Here is a 22,748-nt window from a genome sequence, read left to right as displayed (position 1 = left end):
AATATTCTGCATAGTCAAGATTTTGCTTCTGAGATTGTGTGGGGGGAGGGAGGGGGTGGTAGGTTATGTGGGAACTATGTTTACCAAGGAGGCCGAGCTCCACTGTGGGCTGTAGGCATACGGGGTCACGACTTTTCTAAGCATACAGACTCTCTCTCACACACACACACATAGACAGTGTGTCTGGGGACTGTGTGCTGCCTCAGCTCAGAGCTGCCCTCCTCTGCAGTCAACACGCATTCTCGCTCGCCCGTTCTTTTTTTTTTCTGTTCAGTTTGAGCAGTCCTGGCTTTTTGCTCGATACCCCTCCTGCTCTCTCTCACTTCCTCCCACCCGTCAGTAGCTAGCGGATTGGTCAGTATCGAGGCTAATCCAGTTAGCCCCTGATGAGATATATATTTAGTCTAAGAACCCACGGATCATACACACCTCCCTGTTAGCCCCTTCGTTCTCTGTGCCTGCGTGTGTGTTAATAGTGTCACATTAGGGAAGGTATTTGGTATTCTGAAACAATCTTGTCATGGTAGCAGTCAAATGATAAGCTTTGTACAGAATTTAAATGTGTGTGTGTGTGTCAGGATGGGAGGGACTCAGACAGTCTTGCAGTGATCTGTGTCTAGAGACGGAGAGGAAAGGTGGAGGGAGATGCAGACAGAGAGTGTAGGGAGGAGGAGGAATAGTGAGAAGGGGAACATTTTAGAGATTAGAGGAATAGCCATAGATGGGTGGGTTGTTTAGCAACAAAACCGATGCGTGCGCAACCCTTGGGGGAAAACAGATGGGGTAGGCTTAGAATCAAAGGATTGTTGACAACATGTCAACTATTTCCTCTCAATGAATATTGGAAACGTGAATACGCTTTCACAATGAGCACTTGTCTCATACATCATTACAGTTCTTGGTTAGCTAGCTAGTGAATTTGAGCCATATTAGCGTAGACGTGACATGAGTCAAAACAAGACATGTAATCAATAACAAGATACGACGAGCTACCCAAGATTCACCACGTCAGCTTCTTGCCATTGTTGCTAGCTATCTGACCGTCCAGAATCATAATGCACAGGCGTTGTGCGGCCATCGTTTTTGTGACGACGTCAGGCAACCCGTCTATACGTAGTGTGTGTACACCGGTGGCAGTGTGCCTGGTAGGATTTAAGGATTTAAGTGTCGTTTTTAGCACCATTGGGCCTGTTTGACCTAGCGCACTGCCCCATGGGTAATAAGTCTCTTAAAGCTCCGCTAAACACCGTCATAATCTGAGGCGGGCTAGTGGTGTGTGTGTGTGTGTGTGTGTGTGTTTTGCCTCTCCTTCTCTCCCTGATGTAACATGGCTATAGGCCCGCCTCCCGGTGGAGCAGATGGCCAATTAGAGAACAGCAGGAAGTGCCAGTAATGAGTTAACCCTGCAGCACTCTGTCCCATCTACTACCGCCATACACACATGCATTGTGCACGCCCATACACACAGACATGCACACATCAAGAAGTAATTGAAAGAATCAGCAAAAGCTGTAGTATGCCGTGCTGAACACGCACCACACATGCAATGGGAAGTTGTGATCCTTTTTTCTAGGGCTGGGTGGTAAACTGTAAACTATATCCCGCTATTCATTCATTCACAGACCAGATTTGAGTTTACTTTACCATCTACAATAGTTTTTTAATGTTTCATATGTTACATTAAATAATTCACTAATGACTCTAAAAGAGGACAGAAGATTGTCGCCAGTTAAAAAAACTTTAAAAAAAACTGCTTACAACTGAGGGCTGCTAGCTAACACAAGTTAACAACTTCTGGAGGGCAAGCTTGCCAAATGGATCCCAGAAAATCGTCTGACTACCCCTAGTGGCGGAAGTAAGAAGTGAAGTTGAAGCAAAAATGCCTTCTGAGGAGAATAATTATTCTGTCAAATAGAGGCATACAAAGACAAAAGAAGAACCTGACGGTGTGTAAATGTTAACAAATTAGTGCAGCAAATTAAGACATTTATTGAAATGCTTGAAGTGAATACTGGAATTGAACAAATTAAAAAAAAAACATTGGTTCAGTACCAGAGTTTGAGTCGTCTCCAAAAGAGGATTTTGATTCCTATGCAATGTTCTACAAATAGGAGTACTTCACTGTCAGTTTTGTCCTATTTGTTTTTGGTTGAACAGTATAATGCAGTCAGAATGGAGAAAGCCCATTAACCACTTAGAATGAATTTGTTACCATGCAATACCCATAAAGCATATTTGAACTGTTATTATTCAGAAACACCAAATACCGTCAAAAATGAGAAACGCAGTGATGATATTTTGGCAATTACGCCCAGCCCTTACCTCTTTTCACAAATGAAAAGTTCATATAATTATTTCTTGCTCTCTATGCGCCAGTAGTGAATTGAGACAAGCTTCTGTACTTTTTCCCTTTGCAGAAGGGGGAGAGAGAATCTATAGCCTACATGGGGAGGAGAAAAAGGAGAGGGGTAGTGGGAAAGATGGTAGGGGAGAGAGGCAATCAGGAATGGAAGAAGGCAGAGCAGTGATGGGGGAGGTGGAAGGCTTAAGGAATAGTAGGGGGGGGTAGAAAGGTGGGGGAACTGTGTGTTCGGCTGTAAGGCTGGTTAGCAGCAGTATAGGAGTGCCGCATTTGTTTGGCTGAAATGTATAATGTGAAGAGAAAGAAGGATGGGTGTGCATTGCAGTGTCTGTGCGTGGGTCTAATGTGTGTTTGTTTGTTAGACAGGGTTTCAGATGAAATTGCCAGTTCTTGAGTTTAAGATATTCAGTGTTGCAGTATCAAATACTCATATTTAATTAATGCAAATAAGTGCTGTGTCTGTGTGCATGCTCTCCCTCTGTTTTTGAGCCCTGTAGCAGTCACATTTCTGACTCACTCTCTATGCTAGGTTTACCCCAGATTACCTCTGACCTCTCGCAACCGCCTTGCTAACAGTGACGACGAGGGGCGGGGGTGTGTGTGTTCCAATTTCATCATGTTTCCCCTGCTAGACAAAGTGCTGGCATAGCAATGTTCCACAGCTGGAGCTGTCACCTCCACAAACATTCACACCTTATACAGTCGTGTGTATGTATGTGTGTATTAGAGAATCTTTCTTTTACGTGAAATAAGATTCCCTAACTTTACATTTTTTGGTCTTCTCCTCAGATCACCAGAAGCTGGATCGAGAGGCTCGCATCTGCCGTCTTCTCAAACACTCCAACATAGGTTTGTCGTCTCTATCTCTCTACACTCTTTTTATTTTATTTTTGAATTGTACCCCTTTTTCTCCCCAATTTCATGCGTCCTCCGATACACAACCCAACCAAGCCGCACTGCTTCTTAACACAGCGCGCATCCAACCTGGAAGCCAGGCGCACCAATGTTTCGGAGGAAACACTGTGCACCTGGAAACCTTGGCCCCACTGGAGTTGCTGGTGCGCGATGAGACAACGATATCCCTACCGGCCAAGCCCTCCCTAACCCGGACGATGCTAGGCCATTTGTGCGTCGCCCCACGGACCTCCCGGTCGCGGTCGGTTACGACAGAGCCTCTGGTGGCACAGCTGGCGCTGCAGTACAGCGCCCTTAACCACTGCGCCACCCGGGAGGCCCCTCTCTACACTCTTAAAGGTAGAACCATATAGGGTTCTTTGACTTCCGTTTGCATAGTGTTCTACCCCTCCATGAAGGGTTCTACAGAGAACTTTCAGCTTATCTTTCATAGTAAAGTCTTTATGACATTACATATAATATAAGGCTGTTCTTTGAAGGCCTAGTTATACCCTAACACAGTGGTCTGAAGCTCCTGGTTTATAGGCCACATCAGGCCTGCAAGTCACGTCATGCTGGCTTGCAAAGTGATGTGTAATTCCAAATTGGAATCCAGCCAAAGTAAGGATATCCAACAAGTGGAACTTTTTAAATGTAGAGTCAGCGATATGATGTAGATGCACTAAGTAAGCCAACATTGTGGGTCAATTTCAGCAACGACTGAAAGCGTTGGAGTGCGATGCTAATCTCCTCCACTTGCTCAAATACTGTGTTTGACTGTGAGAGCGAAGTCTTGCATCTTGCGCATCGCAATAATGTTTCGCTGACTACCTTTAATCACCCGCAACCTGCATTCAGAATGACTGCCAGAGGGCAGTTTGATTACTGAGACTACCTAAATCATCTAAACTGGAACCACTGTCTCAGTAACGGGTTTAATAAATAAAACTGCTAACAGATTGGATTAGAAAAATATATGTTATTGATCTTTGTGTTTCATAAGATGACTCAACCAATCAATGTACATGCAAAAAAAAAGATATTGAAAGAAACAATTCTGAAAATCAACCTGCAATAGAGCATGCTGGGTAATATGATAATGCATGTGGTTTTGAGTGTATTACTCAATTCAGAGTATGGATGTTACCCGTTAATCCATTAGTCGCTTAAAACATATTTGACCAGTCATGCTTATCAGTCTATAGGTTCATTTTGCATAATTTTGTGGAATAAAATTCTGCTTGTGTATTTTTGAAACCAGTCAACTAGTCATTGCGCAGCCAGTAACAATTCTAAATGCAATCGTGTGTTAACGTTGGTGGCCACCATTTTTAAAAGGAGCTATTTTTATTTCTCAATCTCCGCTCGTAATTAAGGCGCGCCTCCCATTCGCCATATGGGTGTGTAGGCTATAGTCTGCCTACTGTTGACTATCAGCGTGTCAACCACCACTTTACAATGTGAGCTAGAGACAGTATAATTGTTTGAAACGTGAACAGTTGACTTTACTTCAAATAATGGGGCATGTCTTGTCTTTGCTTCAGAGTAGCCTGGCCAAAATCCAACTAGAAATGTGGAGGCAATTTATTTTAGCAAGACTTCCTCCAGCCTCCTTTTCTATTGGTTTTCATATCAACTTTCTTTCATTGTCCAGAAGCCAAAGGCACAATCCTTGTCATATCAGCAACACATCCTAGTTGCTGCTATTCGATTCCCTGTCTTTAGAAGTTTCTAACAGAGATTTATCTCTCACAACTGCTCGCATTAGGTGTGCTGTTTTTTTTTTTTATTTCACCTTTATTTAACCAGGTAGGCTAGTTGAGAACAAGTTCTCATTTGCAACTGCGACCTGGCCAAGATATAGCATAGCAGTGTGAACAGACAACAGAGTTACACATGGAGTAAACAATTAACAAGTCAATAACACAGTAGAAAAAGAGTCTATATACATTGTGTGCAAAAGGCATGAGGTAGGCGAATAATTAAAATTTTGCTGATTAACACTGGAGTGATAAATGTTCAGATGGTCATGTACAGGTAGAGATACTGGGGGGCAAAAGAGCAGATGGGGATGAGGTAGGTGAAAATGGGTGGGCTATTTACCAATAGACTATGTACAGCTGCAGCGATCGGTTAGCTGCTCAGATAGCAGATGTTTGAAGTTGGTGAGGGAGATAAAAGTCTCCAACTTCAGCGATTTTTGCAATTCGTTCCAGTCACAGGCAGCAGAGAACTGGAAGGAGAGGCGGCCAAATGAGGTGTTAGCTTTATGGATGACGGCGCGTGCGACGGGTGGGTGTTGCCATCGTGACCAGTGAACTGAGATAAGGCGGAGCTTTACCTAGCATGGACTTGTAGATGACCTGGAGCCAGTGGGTCTGGCGACGAATATATAGCGAGGGCCAGCCGACTAGAGCATACAGGTCGCAGTGGTGGGTGGTATAAGGTGCTTTAGTAACAAAACGGATGGCACTGTGATAAACTGGATCCAGTTTGCTGAGTAGAGTATTGGAAGCTATTTTGTAGATGACATCGCCGAAGTCGAGGATGGGTAGGATAGTCAGTTTTACTAGGGTAAGTTTGGCGGTGTGAGTGAAGGAGGCTTTGTTGCGGAATAGAAAGCTGATTCTAGATTTGATTTTAGATTGTAAACTCTCCTTCCAGACTCATATCAAACATCTCCAGTCTAGCCAGACACCTAGGTACTTATAGATGTCCACATATTCTAGGTTGGAACCATCCAGGGTGGTGATGCTAGTCGGGCGTGCGGGTGCAGGCAGCGAACGGTTGAAAAGCATGCATTTGGTTTTACTAGTGTTTAAGAGCAGTTGGAGGCCACGGAAGGAGTGTTGTATTGCATTGAAGCTCGTTTGGAGGTTAGATAGCACAGTGTCCAAGGACGGGCCGGAAGTATACAGAATGGTGTCGTCTGCGTAGAGGTGGATCAGGGAATTGCCCGCAGCAAGAGCAACATCATTGATGTATACAGGGAAAAGAGTCGGCCCGAGAATTGAACCCTGTGGCACCCCCACAGAGACTGCCAGAGGACCGGACAGCATGCCCTCCGATTTGACACACTGAACTGCAAGGCAGTCATCAGAAAAACAGAGGCTACTGAGTCTGCCGATAAGAATATGGTGATTGACAGAGTCGAAAGCCTTGGCAAGGTCGATGAAGACAGCTGCACAGTACTGTCTTTTATCGATGGCGGTTATGATATCGTTTAGTACCTTGAGCGTGGCTGAGGTGCACCCCCGTGACCGGCTCTGAAACCAGATTGCACAGCGGAGAAGGTACGGTGGGATTCGAAATGGTCAGTGACCTGTTTGTTGACTTGGCTTTCGAAGACCTTAGATAGGCAGGGCAGGATAGATATAGGTCTGTAACAGTTTGGGTCCAGGGTGTCTCCCCCTTTGAAGAGGGGGATGACTGCTGCAGCTTTCCAATCCTTGGGGATCTCAGACGATATGAAAGAGAGGTTGAACAGGCTGGTAATAGGGGTTGCGACAATGGCGGCGGATAGTTTCAGAAATAGAGGGTCCAGATTGTCAAGCCCAGCTGATTTGTACGGGTCCAGGTTTTGCAGCTCTTTCAGAACATCTGCTATCTGGATTTGGGTAAAGGAGAACCTGGAGAGGCTTGGGCGAGTAGCTGCGGGGGGGGGGGCGGAGCTGTTGGCCAAGGTTGGAGTAGCCAGGAGGAAGGCATGGCCAGCCTTTGAGAAATGCTTGTTGAAGTTTATGATAATCATGGATTTATCGGTGGTGCCCGGGTTACCTAGCCTCAGTGCAGTGGGCAGCTGGGAGGAGGTGCTCTTGTTCTCCATGGACTTCAGTGTCCCAGAACTTTTTGGAGTTAGAGCTACAGGATGCAAATTTCTGCCTGAAGAAGCTGGCCTTTGTTTTCCTGACTGACTGCGTGTATTGGTTCCTGACTTCCCTGAACAGTTGCATATCGCGGGGACTATTCGATGCTATTGCAGTCCGCAATAGAACGGTGTATAACTCGAATTGCATTTTCGCAAATGGTTAAATTACGTTTTAATTTGTTGCTTCATTACAGGAGTTGCATGTTCAATAATAGGCTATAGCCTTTTGAGTAAGATTGTTGCATGTTTCCAATAAGCTCTTAATGAAACATGTCTGGCCCTTGTATGCATGCATAGTATCAGAGAGGAAGAGGCAAAGCGAGAGGTTTCATTCCCGCCAAAATAAGCCCAATGCGTTTCTATGGGCTTATTTTGGGCCTAAACTTGTCGCCTGCCTTCGCCTTGTGACGACTCCCATTGTTAGTGCGGAAACATTAGCATCTCGTCATCATATACAGATCTCTGTCATTTTACTGTTTGAAAAAATGTGTTTGTTGACCGGTTAATGAGGGTCAGTTAGATGGCAGCAAAATGTACCAGAATTTGCATCCCTAATTCAGAGTAAAAATGTGTTACACTCAACTCTGGTTATTTACATCAACACTGGGGTTCTCTAACACCACGCAGTCACCTGAGTGTTAAATTAACTCCTGAAACGACACTAGACATGTTACACTGATAAACTGTTGGTAACACTGGCCTATTTGTTGTCTACCAAAAAATACACATTTATTAATTTCACCTTTATTTAACCAGGTAGGCAAGTTTAGAACAAGTTCTCATTTACAATTGCGACCTGGCCAAGATAAAGCAAAGCAGTTCCACACAACACAGAGTTACACATGGAGTAAAACAAACATACAGTCAATAATACAGTAGAAAAATAAGTCTATACAATGTGAGCAAGTGAGGTGAGATAAGGGAGGTAAAGGCAAAAAAGGCCATGGTGGCGAAGTAAATACAATATAGCAAGTAAAACACTGGAATGGTAGATTTGCAGTGGAAGAATGTGCAAGGTAGAGAGAAATAATTTCTTGCAAAGGAGCTAAATAAATACAGTAGGGGGAGAGGTAGTTGTTTGGGCTAAATTATTACACTGCTGGGTCACTGACTCCCTTCTATTCTCCTACTCTCTGCTCAATAAAATTACAGTAAATATTTAAAGACCGACATCATGACAAAGATATCAACTATGCCAGTACTGTCTGTATATGTAAAATTATTAACAGAATACCAGATATATACCCATAACATAGATGTGTCAATGTTTTTAATCTACCTATCATTTTAAACTTATCAGAATACTTTGCCTCAATGATTAAACTCTAATATCAGGAGTTTAACACTAATGCTTAAGCACTATAAAAAAATATCTACAATTTAAAAAAACTGATTCCAAAGGTTTTTATGTAGAACCCTTTCTTGCTTTTCCAAGAATCATCAAATAACCCTTTCTTCCAAAAACTGTTCTTAGGATGAAAAAGGGTCTTGGTACAAACTAAAAACAAATGGTTCTATATAGTGCCAAATAAGGGTTCTTGGCTTGTGACCATAGCAGAACCCTTTTTGATGCTATATGGATTTTCTTTTAAAGGTTCTATAAATAACCATGCTCATAAAGTTCTAAATGGAACCTGTATGGTGCTATAAAGAACCATTAAAAAAAAAAAGGTTCTATATGGCACCAAAAAAGGGTTGCGCTATAGTTACAACCCATACTTAGTCAAACGACCTCAATTGACCCAAGGCCATACGTGAGTCTTTCACAAGACACCATCACATAGTCATATACAATGCATTCGTAAAGTATTCAGACCCCTTCCCCTTTTCCACATTTTGTTACATTACAGCCTTATTCTAAAATGTATTTAAATTGTATTTTTATATACACAACCCATAATGACAAAGCGAAAACCAGGTTTTTAGAAATATTTGCAAGTGTATTAAACAGAAATACCTTATTTACATAAGTATTCAGACCCTTTGCTCGGAGACTTGAAATTGAGCTCAGGTGTATCCTGTTTCCATTCATCATCCTTGATTCTACAACTTGATTGAAGTCCACCTGTGGTGAATTCAATTGATTGGACATGATTTGGAAAGGCACACACTTGTCAGTAGGCCACCGTTGACAGTAGAGGTCGACCGATTTTTCAAAAACCGATACCGATTTTATATATATATATTTTTTTGTTGTTGTTGTAATAATGACAATTTCAACAATACAGAATAAACACTTATTTTAACTTTATACATCAATAAAATAAATGTAGCCTCAAATAAATAATGAAACATGTTCAATTTGGTCTAAATAATGCACAAACAGTGTTGGAGAAGAAAGTAAAAGTGCAATATGTGCCATGTAAGAAAGCTAATGTTTAAGTTCCTTGCTCAGAACATGAGAACATATGAAAGTTGGTGGTTCCTTTTAACATGAGACTTGAATATTCCAAGCTAAGAGGTTTTGGGTTGTAGTTAATATAGTATTTATAGGACTATTTCCCTCTATACTATTTGTATTTCATATACCTTTGACTATTGGATGTTCTTATAGGCACTATAGTATTGCCAGTGTAACAGTATAGCTTCCGTCCCTCTCCTCGCCCCTACCTGGGCTCTAACCAGGAACACATCGACAACAGCCACACTCGAAGCATCGTTACCCATCGCCCCACAAAAGCCGCGGCCCTTGCAGAGCAAGGGGAATAACTACTCCAAGTCTCAGAGCGAGTTACGTTTGAAACGCTATTAGCTATTAGCTAACTAGCTAGCCATTTCACATTGGTCACACCAGCCATTAGGCTGATAAGCTTGAAGTCATAAACAGCGCTGTGCTTGCGAAGAGCTGCTGGCAAACCGCACGAAAGTGCTGTTTGAATGAATGATTACGAGCCTGCTACTGCTCAGTCAGACTGCTCTATCAAATCAGACTTAATTATAACATAGTAACACACAGAAATACGAGCCTTTGGTCATTAATATGGTTGAATCCGGAAACTATAATTTCGAAAACAAAACGTTTATTATTTCAGTGAAATACGGAACCGTTCGGTATTTTATCTAACGGGTGGCATCCTTAAGTCTAAATATTCTTGTTACATTGCACAACCTTCAATGTTATGTCATAATTACGTAAAATTCTGGCAAATTAGTTCGCAATGAGCCAGGCTGACCAAACTGTTGCATATACCCTGACTCTGCGTTCATTGCACGCAGAGAAATGACACAATTTCACCTGGATAATATTGCCTGCTAACCTGGATTAGTAGTTATAACTAGGGATTATGATTGATTGTTTTTTATAAGATAAGTTTAATGTTAGCTAGCAACTTACCTTGGCTTACTGCATTCGCGTAACAGGCAGTCTCCTTGTGGAGTGCAACGAGAGAGAGGCAGGTCGTTATTGCGTTGGACTAGTTAACTGTAAGGTTGCAAGATTGACAAGGTGAAAATATGTAGTTCTGCCCCTGAACAAGGCAGTTAACCCACCGTTCCTAGGCCGTCATTGAAAATAAGAATGTGTTCTTAACTGACTTGCCTAGTTAAATAAAGGTATAAAATAAATTTCAAATCGGAAATCGGCGCCCAAAATACCGATTTCCGATTGTTATGAACTTGAAATCGGCCCTAATTAATCGGCCATGCCGATTAATCGGTTGACCTCTAGTTGACAGTGCATGTCAAAGCAAAAATCAAGCCATGAGGTCGAAGGAATTGTCCGTAGAGCTCCGAGACAGGATTCTGTCTGCATAGATCTGGGGAACGGGACCAAAATAAATCAATTCTGCAGGTTGAACACCGTGGCCTCCAACATTCTTAAATGGAAGAAGTTTGTAACCACCAAGACTCTGCCTAGAGCTGGCTGTCTGGCCAAACTGAACAATCTGGGGTAGAAGGGCCTTGGTCAGGGAGCTGACCAAGAACCCGATGGCCACTCCGACAGAGCTCCAGAGTTCCTCTGGCGATGGGAGAACCTTCCAGAAGGACATCCATCTCAAGAACTCCGTCAATCAGCCCTTTATGGTAGGGTGACCAACACGTAAGCCACCCTTTAGCCCACTTGGATTTTTGCCTAAAGGACTCTGACCATGAGAAACAAGATTTTCTGGTCTGATGAAACCAAGATTGAACTCTTTGGCCTGAATGCCGAACGTCATGTCTGAAGGAATCCAGGCACCGTTCATCACCTGGCCAATACCATCCCTACGATGAAGCATGGTGAAGAATCATGCTGTGGGGATGTTTTTCAGCGGCAGGGATTGGGTGACTAGTCAGGATCGAGTGAAAGATGAACGGAGCAAATTACAGAGATCCTTGATGAAAACCTGCTCCAGAGCGCTCAGGACCTCAGACTGGGCGAAGGTTCACCTCCTAACAGGACAACGACCCTAAGCACACAGCCAAGACAATGCAGGAGTGGCTTTGGGACAAGTCTCTAATTGTCCTGAGTGGCCCAGCCAGAGCCCGGACTTGAACCCCATCGAACCTGAAAATAGCTGTGCAGTGACGCTCCCCATCCAACCTGACAGAGCTTGAGAGGATCTGCAGAGAAGAATGGGAGAAACTCCCCAAATACTAGTCTGCCAAGCATGTAGCATCATACCCAAGAAGCCTTGAGGCTGTAATAGCTGCCAAAGAGGCTTCAACAAAGTACTGAGTAAAGTGTCTGAATACTTATGTAAATGTAATAGAAAAGGCTTTAACGTAAAAAAAAATATGGAAATAGTAAAGGTATTTTCGAAAGCACTGTATGTAATAGCATAACAGATTAGTTATACTGGAATGACTCTCACTGTTGCACAAAAAAAGCTGTGCGCAAACCACGGGCCAATATATTCTGAGTCAGTGCCCCTACATTTGAATTATCACTAAAATAACCTTTTTTTCTAACTGCGAAGAACTGTTGAAGGGCTTTTCGTTGTGTAGAAAACACATCGCACCGATTTGACAGTCTGACGTTCATTCGCTTGCTGACGACGCGGTGTGTTTTAGGGACCACCCGCCAGTGGGCGACTGACAGCCGCCATTTTCACCTGTGTGAGTTTCCTTTTGCGAGGATGGATACTTCGTTTTTGATTGTACTCTCAATTTAAAGTACTCTCTAAACTGTATAAACACAAGTTAATCAGGCTGCTGAGCAAATTACACTATTTAAATTCTTTGCAGTTGAAAAAAGGGTTCTCTCTTCTTTTAGTGGTAATTAAAATGTAGGGGCGGTGACTGCAGAACCTTATCCCTCTGCAAAGAACCCTTTGGAACCCTTTTTTTCTAAGTGTCTGTCAATCTGTATGTATATACAGAGTGTATATCTCTCTGTCTGGATGTCAGCCTCTGTATTTGTTTGTCTACTGGTTTTATTTTCAAATTGAGGACTAGAAAAAGTAATCGATTTGAGGACAATAATTATTGTTAAAATCAGTTCGGGGTTAAACAAAAGATGACCAGGAGGAGAGAACAAAGGAGGTAGAGGAAGAGAACATATGAGAGTGGGATGAGGCCTTACCAATGAGTCAATGACAATTTTGTGCTGTCTCCTTCATTTGTATCCCTCTATCATGTCTCCCTCTACCTTCTTTCTGCCTCCTTATTTATTATTATTATTTTTTTCTCCAGTGTCCCAGATTGCTCTGCCCCTCAGGCATGGTCTCCTTCATTTTCTCACACTCTCCCTTTTCTCACACTCCCTTTTCGTTCTCTTTTTTTCATATATACTTCTCCCTCTTTCACCCCCTTCTCTCATTTGGCCTATAAACTTTTGATAAAGAGAGCGGGACAGATAGAGGGGAGAGACGGAGGGGATAGTGATATGAGCACATGTACTGTACTTGCTGCAGGGCTGACCTGCTGCTTATTGCACAGCAAAATGTACCTTTTTACACCACCTTTAACCTTGAAACCTGAACCCTTAAACAAACCATACAGTAGGTCAGATTTAGAATCACAAAACTGAGCCCTAGCCACTAGCCTGTAATATTCCACTTTTTAAAATCTCTCAATTCTTTCTCTCCCTCTTCTCCACCCTCTCTCCCTTTCTTTTCTCTAGTGAGGCTACATGACAGTATCTCAGAGGAAGGCTTTCACTACCTTGTCTTTGATCTGTAAGTATAACACACGTGCACATTTCAGGCTTGTGAATGAGCTTTATGTATGATAACAGTCATGTTCTCTCTCTCTCTTTCAGGGTGACGGGAGGAGAGTTGTTTGAGGACATCGTTGCTAGGGAGTACTACAGCGAGGCTGATGCCAGGTGGGCAATCCCTATTTACTGTTACCATGGTTACTGTGCCGCACAGCGCGGGTCAAAACCGTGGGAGAGTGGCGTTATTTCACGTGGCGTGCGCACACACACAGGCTGACTATGGGTTTCCTTGTATTCATGTCTGCTGCATTGTCATGTCTTGTTATCCCTCTCTCCTCCCTCTTCCTATATATCCTATAACCCATTCTCTTCTTCCCCTCATCTCTTTCCCTTTTGTTTCCTTCCTATCTCTACTCCCTCTCTCTTCCCTCCCTCTCACTCTCTTCTCCTCAATCTTGCTGTGAGGTGATGCCCTTTGTTGCATTAAGGGAAGTGTCCATGAAATAATTTGATTAGTGCTGACCAGGGCTTTAGACACACACACACACACACACACTCTACAAGCCACATGGGGTCAGCAACACGCCCTTCCCAAGACTGATTTGACCTTTCACCTCTGAGCCTCACAACCAGCAGACCGTCTTAACAGTATTTTTGCTAGCTGGCTTATCCATTTGGGGTACTTGGGAAGTCTCAAAAGAACATAGGCCAAGTTGGTCAAATGCTTATGAGGGGGTACTCCAGGCATAGCAAAATGTGATATGGGTACAGTAATGAAAAGTTTTAAAGCAACTATTTATAATAAATCTGTCTCACTACTTTGTCTCTTTCTTTGTCAGACCTGTTGAGCTTTCTGTACAAACCAGGCATGTGTTTAGTGATGAAAAGATGACTGATTGTTTTCTCCTTTTCTCACGCTCAACCCCCTTCTCTCCCTTTCCTCTCCAGTCAGTGTATCAACCAGATCTTGGAGAGTGTCCAACATATCCACCAACATGACATCGTCCACAGGGACCTCAAGGTGTGTGTGTTTCTGTGGTGTGCGTGTGTGTTGCTTTAACTACCACACACACACACCTCTGTTCGTGGCCATGGCAACGCACTGCTCTCATCTCCCTTTTTATCCCCCTCTCTCTCTCTCCACTCGCTCCCCTCCCTTTCACAAAGGCCCGCTCTCTCTCTCTCTGTTGACCTCTTTAGCCCTCGTCTTTTCTCACTGCCTCTTTTTTTCACTCTCTCTTCTGCACTAAGGGTATGAACGTTTAAAATGAAATTGGGTTAACATTAAGAAGAAATCCTTAACTGCACTGTGAATGTAATTTTGTTATCACAAAACTCCCACTAACAGGTCCCCATCATCATCATCATAAAGGGAAAATAAGAATGTAACAAATACGTAATGCAACAATGCTGTAATGTTATTAGAAGTTATTTGTATTTCTTTGCTGCTTTATTAACTGGAGCTCTACTGCAGGGAGAGAAGCAACTCATGCAGGGAGTGGGGTAGGGGGCAGTGTGTATCTGAAGGACAAGGGGAGCAGGGAGATGGCAACCAAGTCCACTCGCACCGGTAGACTAACTTATTGCTAGTTATTTATCTCATCTTGTTACATAGTGCCCGTCTTGACTACATCAAACCGAGAGAAGCTAGCTAACGTTAGCTTCCGACCTACTGTTAATATCAACCACTCCATTCAGATTATTAAGTAGCAGCCTACCTGTTGGCTCTTGGTGTTGTAGCTTGTCCTTCTCTTTTAGTTAACTTTTAGTTCTGTCATTACAATTCCATCTTCCATTTATTAGCCTAGATATCGCCTAATAACTTGCCACACCGAGGCACTAGCTCTGACTGTAGCCTAGTGCTGGGTTAATGACTTGTGATTGGATGATAGAAAGCGGCACTCGTGAAAAGCAAGCGCAGCAGCATAAATTATAATGTTCTCTCTCTGCGTGAAGGGTGATAGAAACCATCTTCATTGTGAATTCACTGTGCTGGGAGAGTGAGTGCAACCTTGTGGTGTACTCTCTCCAATTTTGAGTTTTTTTTATTTTTTTAAAAATCCTCCCCCTCCCCCCTTTCTGCCATTTGGCAGTACGTTCAACTGCAGACCACACGTAACCACGCCAGACCAAGACTTCCACATCTGGTTAATCAGCTTCTTGGCAAAAGGATAAATGCTCACTAACAAAGATGTAAACAACCGGCCTCACAACCGCAGACTACATGTAGATGAGCAGTTTGCCAATGTCAGAGTTGTGATCAGAGTGCCCCATGGTGGGGTTATGGTATGGGTAGGCATAAGCTATGGACAACCAACACAATGCACAGAAATGCCATGAGATTGAGGCATATTGTGAAGCACAGGTATCTGTATTCCCAGTTGTGAAATCCAAAGATATGGGCCTAATTAATTTATTTCACTTGATTGATTTCCTCATATGAACGTTAACTCAGTAAAATCAATTAAATTGTTGTATGTTGCCTTTATATTTTTATTCAGTGTGTATTTGTGTGTGTGTGTGTATATATATGACAGCTTGAATCGCTCTACTGAGGTTAGCTGTATTACCTATTGTGTGCTGTCTGCTTCGTTGGCCTTTTTTCCTGAGTGGGCTTTTACTGCAGTCCTTTACACACACACACACACACACACACGCACGCATGCGCATGCAGTCTGCAGTGCTGTCTAAATGACTCTCAAGTGGTTTCCATGGCTACCACCATATGTCAATATATGGCTGCAGAGATAATTGTAGGAGAGATGGAGACCCACACACTGTCAAATGTGGACAATTCCAAAACGGCTTAAAGGAAAAATCCACTCAAAGGGCTCTATATTTGGTTGGCGTTAAAGGGGCGCTGGTGTCAAAACGCACGTTAGTTTACAATTTCATCATGTAAAATCAGGCGTTTTCCAGCCCTAACGCCAGGTTTGGCAATTTTACATCAGCCCGCTTCAGCTCAGCTGGAAAAACATGATCTCAAGTGATAATTTCAGGCAGCACTGATAGCAATATTTAAGACTAACCAAAAGCTGGTTTTAGTGATAACTTGGCTGGTTATGGCATGGGTTTTGACAATGGAAAAGCAGCCTATCCAGCCGTGACACACACTGCCCATATGTGCATGAAACGAGTAGCCTAAAGTGCTTTTGGTGCACGTTTACTTCGTATTTAGAAACATAAAAACAAATGTTTTCCCACTTTTTCTTTCATTCTAAAACCAAGCATGGCCTCCCCTCTTCGATGAAGGCTTCTTTATTTGTCTGCCGAATGCCAAGTAGTCAAGACTGTCGATAAACAGTTTGACTGAGACCGCTTGGAAATAGATCTTCATCACCAAAGTTTTATTAAAATATCAAGTTTGAGAGGAGTACAACGGTGAGCTGACATTCCCTTTTTTAAAATCTATGTATTGTAGGCAGGCCCACATTTATTTTAGGCATCCAGGTAAAAAAAATTGACGTGCATTACACCCTCTCCATGATGTAGACTATGTGTCCATGCCCACCGTGAAACGAGAGATGAGAACCTGAATACCGGTGAACCTCGTATTTAGAAGTTACCTGTAAAAAAAAATATATATATATATATATATATATATATATATATATATATATTTTTTTTTAATTGCTTGTTTTCATATGTTAAACACCCAAGACTTGCCCTAGGCCTGCTATGGCAAAGGCTGGTTCAACAGCAATGTGTCTTTTAACATGTTTGTTTGTTTGTTTGTTTAAAAAAAAATGTATTGCTTGTTTTTCATTAAATTTGTATTACAATCCAACTTAGAATGATTCACCTTCATGGCGACAATGTCCGTGGCACGCTTGCAATGCCACTGCTGGAGATTGTGTGAATGTGATCTGATCTGTGAAATGGTTCTGATTTATGTTCATAAAACATAGGCCTATTTGGGAAATGTAAAGGTGAGTGGAAATTCTCCCTTTCTCTTCATATTGGATCTTTGTCCAACTCCTGTGAAAAGTTTGGATGTGCGTAAAACCCTCCATAGTCGGTGTTTTAATATTCTATGCCCACGGGGAGAAATGATGGTGCCAGGCTTTTTTTTTTAAACAAGTTGTTGTGGTGTTTTTACATGTAACCTTTTATTTAACTAGGCAAGTCAGTTAACAAATTCTTATTTACAATGATGGACTACAGGGCAACAGATGGTTTACTGCCTTGTTCAGGGGCAGAATGACAGGTTTTTACCTTGTCGGCTCGGGGATTCGATCCAGCAACATTTCGGTTACTGGCCCAACGTTCTAAGTAATTGCATGGCTTCAATTGCATTCACACTGATATAGGGGCCTCCTACTGTACATTACATTCACACTGATATAGGGGCCTACTGTAAATTACATTCACACTGATATAGGGGCCTACTGTAAATTACATTCACACTGATATAGGGGCCTACTGTAAATTACATTCACACTGATATAGGGGCCTACTGTAAATTACATTCACACTGATATAGGGGCCTACTGTAAATTACATTCTCACTGATATAGGGGCCTACTGTAAATTACATTCACACTGATATAGGGGCCTACTGTAAATTGCATTCACACTGATATAGGGGCCTACTGTAAATTGCATTCACACTGATATAGGGGCCTACTGTAAATTACATTCACACTGATATAGGGGCCTACTGTAAATTACATTCACACTGATATAGGGGCCTACTGTAAATTACATTCACACTGATATAGGGGCCTACTGTAAATTGCATTCACACTGATATAGGGGCCTACTGTAAATTACATTCACACTGATATAGGGGCCTACTGTAAATTACATTCACACTGATATAGGGGCCTACTGTAAATTGCATCATGGCTGAACGAATAATTTGAAACAAATTTGGGGCGGCAGGTGTGGTTATGTGGACTACAAATGTTCAAGTTAACCTATTTAGCAAAGATAGGTCTACATGTTATTTTGTTTCTGTAAGCCATTTCACAAACTTAAACTAACATTGGAGTTGATTCTAAGGCAATGCATAAAATATCGTAAATATACAATTTGAAGCAAACAGATATTTCGCCGTGAAGCACGTTCTGATTGGCCAGTGAGGGCTAAGCCTCGACTTGTTTGTTCATGAAAACCCAGCCCTTTCACGCTAATGCTAGCAAGTGCCAGTGGTGGAAAAAGTACCCAATTGTGATACTTGAGTAAAAGTATAGATACCATAATAGAAAGTCACCCAGTAAAATACTACTTGAGTAAAAGTATTTGGAGGGAGGGAGAGAATCTCATGCCACTGTATATAGACTTTCTTTTTGTTCTATTGTGTAATTGACTACGCTTGTTTTATTCCATGTAACTCTGTTGTTTCTGTCACACTGCTTTGCTTTATCTTGGCCAGGTCGCAGTTGTAAATGATGGTTCTCAACTGGCTTACCTGGTTAAATAAAGGTGAAATACATTTTTAACAAATTTAAAAAAAATCTCTCTCATATCTCAAAAGTATAAATCACTTCAAATTCCTTTTATCAAGCAAAGCAGACCGCACCATTTTATTGTTTAAAACATTTCCGGATAGGCAGGGGCACTCTCCAACACTGACATCATTTACAAATGCATTTGTGTTTAGTGAGTCTGCCAGATCAGATGCAGTAGTGATGAAAGGGGATGTTCTCTTGGTAAGTGTGTGAATTGGACCATTTTTCTGTCTTGCTATGCATTCAGAATGTAACAAGTACTTTTGGGTGTCAAGGAAAATGTATAGAGTAAAAAGTACTTTATTTTCTTTAGGAATGTAGTGAAGTCAAATTTGTCAAACCCACCTTCAGTAAAAATACCCTAAAGTACTACTTAAGTACTTTACACCACGGGCAAGTGTGCCGATTTTAATTGTGGTAGTGAAAATGGCACAAATATTTCTTACACACCCCTGAACCTTCAGTGCTACCGCTTGTGCTTAGAATTACCATTGTGTTAGTTTTGGGGCTCTTATCTTAAACTTATCTTTGGTATTTTGTTCATTAGTCCAAAAAATGTTTTGCATGTCGGCAGGGAAGTTTTCAAAAATATTGGACTTTCAAGAAGCAAAGTGTCACCGGCCTCATGATGTAAAATACAGGGGTCAGCAAGCCGCGGCTCTTCAACATCCCTCTTGCGACTCCCTGGCTATTTATTTACTGAACATAAAATATAAACTCAACATGTAAAGTGTTGGTCCCAATATCCCCAAAAGGTACCATACGAACACAAGCGTAATTTCTCTCAAGTTTGTACGCAAATTTGTTTACATCCCTGTTAGTGAACTTTTCTCATTTGCCAAGATAATCTATCCACTTGATAGGTGAGGCATATCAAGAATTTGATTAAACAGCATGATCATTATACAGATGCACCTTGTGCTGAGGACAATAAAAGGCCACTCTGAAATGAGCAGTTTTGTCATACAACACAATGCCACAGATGTCTCAAGTTTTTGGGGAGTGTGCTGTTGCCAGAGAATTGAATGTTCATTTCTCTACCATAAGCTCTACCATAGAGAATTTGGCAGTACGCTCTACCGGCCTCACAACCGCAGACCACACGTAACCATGCCAGCCAAAGACAGCCAGATTCTTGGCAAAGGATAAATGCTCACTAAAGAAGATGTAAACAAATTTATGCACAAAATTTGTGAAGCGCTTAGTTCATATGGAATGTTTTTGATATCTTTTATTTCTGCATGTGAAACATGGGACAAGTTGCATTTTATTTTTGTTCAGTGTAGTTAAAGCAGTATAATAAATATTGAGGACAATCAAACCTTCTGTTTCCATTATAATACTTGTGTATGTGTGTCGTTATTCAATTTCTTGCAGAGCGTTATGCGAATAATTCAATTAATCACTGCAGAACAATATTTCCTTTGTTGGTAGTTTAATTATTATTATTATTTTTTTAAATCAATGTATGTTCACAAGATTCAATTCTCCCTGCAACTTCACCAGTCAGATGCTACAACTGCTCTGTGACCCTGAATGCTAGATTTCGTGGTAATGTGATCCGACCGATATCCGTGGTGCTGAATATCATATATTGCCACTATTGCAAGTGCAAAGGACAAAAATGTATTGTGCGGCAACCTCAACACTTGTCGCTTCCAGTCATTAAAGTTTGACCCCTGACCTAGTACAATGTAAGGCATTGTTTAGGTAGCTACATAAGCGAATCAAAAACGTAATACTCCTCTCCCTCCTTCATTTCTCTCTTCTTTTTTTTCTCTCCCAACTGAATTGAATAATAATCTTTATTGACAGGATATGGATGTATAAATGTTGGCAAAGCCAAAGAGTTTGAAGCACATTTAGGGTTTACATATAGACCAATGCATCTCTGTCCCTCTCCACACCCCCCCCCCCCCCCTTTACACACAAACAAACACACTTTCTCTCCACCCCTTCAGCCTGAAAATCTGTTGCTGGCCAGTAAGATGAAGGGCGCAGCGGTGAAGTTGGCAGACTTTGGCCTGGCCATTGAGGTGCAGGGAGACCAACAGGCATGGTTCGGTAAGACCGCGCGCACACACACTCTTTATGGACAGTGTTTTGTCATAAGAAACACACACTGAGTGTACCAAACGTTATGAACTCTCTCCATGACAGACTGACCAGGTGAAAGCTATGATCACTTTTTTAAATCTACTTCAATAAATGTAGGGGAGGAGACGGGTTAAAGAAGGATTTTTTGAGCCTTGAGACGATTGAGACCTGGATTGTGTGTGTGTGTGTGCCATTCAGAGGGTGAATGGGCAAGACAAAAGATTGAAGTGCCTTTGAACGGGGTATGGTAGTAGGTGCCAGGCCCACCGGTTTGTGTCAAGAACTGCTGCGGTGTTTCTTTTTTTCATGCTCAACAGTTTCCCCGTGTGCATCAAGAATGGTCCACCACCCAAAGGACATCCAGCCAACTTGACACAACTGTGGGAAGCATTGGAGTCAATATGTGCAAGCATCCCTGTGGAACACTTTCGACACCTTATATAGTCCATGCCCTGACGAATTGAGGCTGTTCAGAAGGCAAAGGGAGGGGTGGGTACATTTTGAGTAACCTTCATCAGACCTAAATCTTCTTTTTCTGCCTGGCAGGTTTCGCGGGCACCCCTGGCTACCTGTCCCCTGAGGTCCTGAGGAAGGACCCCTATGGCAAGCCTGTGGACATATGGGCCTGTGGTGAGCCTTTAACCTCTAACTGTAGGTGAAGAACAAATAGACGTGTTGGCTGACAACGTCACGAAAATGATGTGCGCACATCGATGGGGCCTGAAGCCTGCTTTTTGATTCTGAACAGTCAGATACTGTAGCTAGCAACAATGACAAGAATCTGCCATGGGGGGAATCGTAGGTGGCTCGTTTAAGCTAGCTTTATCATGTTACTGATACAATGTCTTGTTTTTAGGTGTTTTTGACTGATTTTTATGTCAATACTAATGTGACAAAAAAAAAATCGCTAGCTATCCAACAACTGTAATGGTGTATTTGCGACAAGTGCTCGTTGTGCAACTATGTTTTCAATAAACATTTGGAGACAAAATAGAAGTTGCATGTCAACAGTCTAAGCCATCCCTGTCTGTTTTGACCCATAGTTACGCACGCATCTAAAGATGGGCTATGGTGCAGAGATCATACATCTTACACCAGTTTTTACAGACAATCTAACCGCTTTCTCTCTGTCTCTCTCAACCTCTCCAGGTGTTATTCTGTATATCTTGTTGGTTGGCTATCCTCCATTCTGGGATGAAGACCAACACAAACTCTACCAGCAGATCAAGGCTGGGGCCTATGATGTGAGTCGGTTTGTGTAGGGTACAGTGTAGAGGTTGGCTGCACAGCTGGTTACTTTTTAATAGTGTCCGATGGAGAGCTGCACCTCAGCTATTGATCCCGTCAGCCTCCTGACGCATTGCAGAGGGGGGTGTTTGTGTGTGTGTGTGTGTGTGTGTGTGCGTGCAAGGGGTTATCCTCTCCTTGTCTCTAGTATTCCGGTTACACAGTTAATGAAGACTGGTACTGAGATTTAACATGGCAGACATTCATATACACACACATTTCATGTGTCTTAGCGTTCTGGATTATAGGAAGACATTGTTTACATGATATGAAACATGAAGAAGTATATTTGTGTTGCGTACATAATGCAAATGCTGGTCTCTGTATTTCTGTTCCTTTTCCTGCCTCGTCTCTAGTTTCCCTCTCCCGAATGGGACACCGTTACGCCAGAGGCTAAGAACCTGATTAACCAGATGTTGACTATTAACCCTTCCAAGAGAATCACTGCTGATCAGGCTCTCAAACACCCATGGATCTGCGTAAGTACGCACACAAACCTGTTTATGGCAACACCAAATCACATTTGCCTCACATACTGCTTTGTGTATTGTGTATAGGGTTTTATTGTAGTTAACTTTCAAAGTTCACCTGTACTACCAATATTGTTTAAACTTTTATGGAGTTTTATCACATGACGTCTAGTGCCCTTTTTTTGGGTACTTCAGATTATCACAGGTGTCTGTAATTATGTCTGGCACTCTGTGGCCT

At 42.2% G+C, this 22,748-nt stretch overlaps 1 protein-coding gene across 11 annotated transcripts in view; it reads left to right on the top strand.

The window, feature by feature from the left end:
* Positions 1-22,748, top strand: part of LOC110498949 (calcium/calmodulin-dependent protein kinase type II subunit gamma) — a 40,498-nt gene that overhangs the window by 4,378 nt on the left and 13,372 nt on the right. For all 11 annotated transcript variants that reach the window (XM_036955745.1, XM_036955746.1, XM_036955744.1 and 8 more), the window contains exons 3-10: positions 3,152-3,211; positions 13,168-13,222; positions 13,306-13,371; positions 14,152-14,224; positions 20,618-20,720; positions 21,300-21,383; positions 21,903-21,997; positions 22,397-22,519. In XM_036955745.1, coding sequence (XP_036811640.1) covers positions 3,152-3,211; positions 13,168-13,222; positions 13,306-13,371; positions 14,152-14,224; positions 20,618-20,720; positions 21,300-21,383; positions 21,903-21,997; positions 22,397-22,519 — 659 coding nt within the window. The remainder of the gene's footprint in view (positions 1-3,151; positions 3,212-13,167; positions 13,223-13,305; positions 13,372-14,151; positions 14,225-20,617; positions 20,721-21,299; positions 21,384-21,902; positions 21,998-22,396; positions 22,520-22,748) is intronic.

This window comes from Oncorhynchus mykiss, chromosome 20 (assembly GCF_013265735.2).
Source record: "Oncorhynchus mykiss isolate Arlee chromosome 20, USDA_OmykA_1.1, whole genome shotgun sequence".
Taxonomy (NCBI): domain Eukaryota; kingdom Metazoa; phylum Chordata; class Actinopteri; order Salmoniformes; family Salmonidae; genus Oncorhynchus; species Oncorhynchus mykiss.
This window is presented reverse-complemented; position numbering and strand designations above follow the sequence as displayed.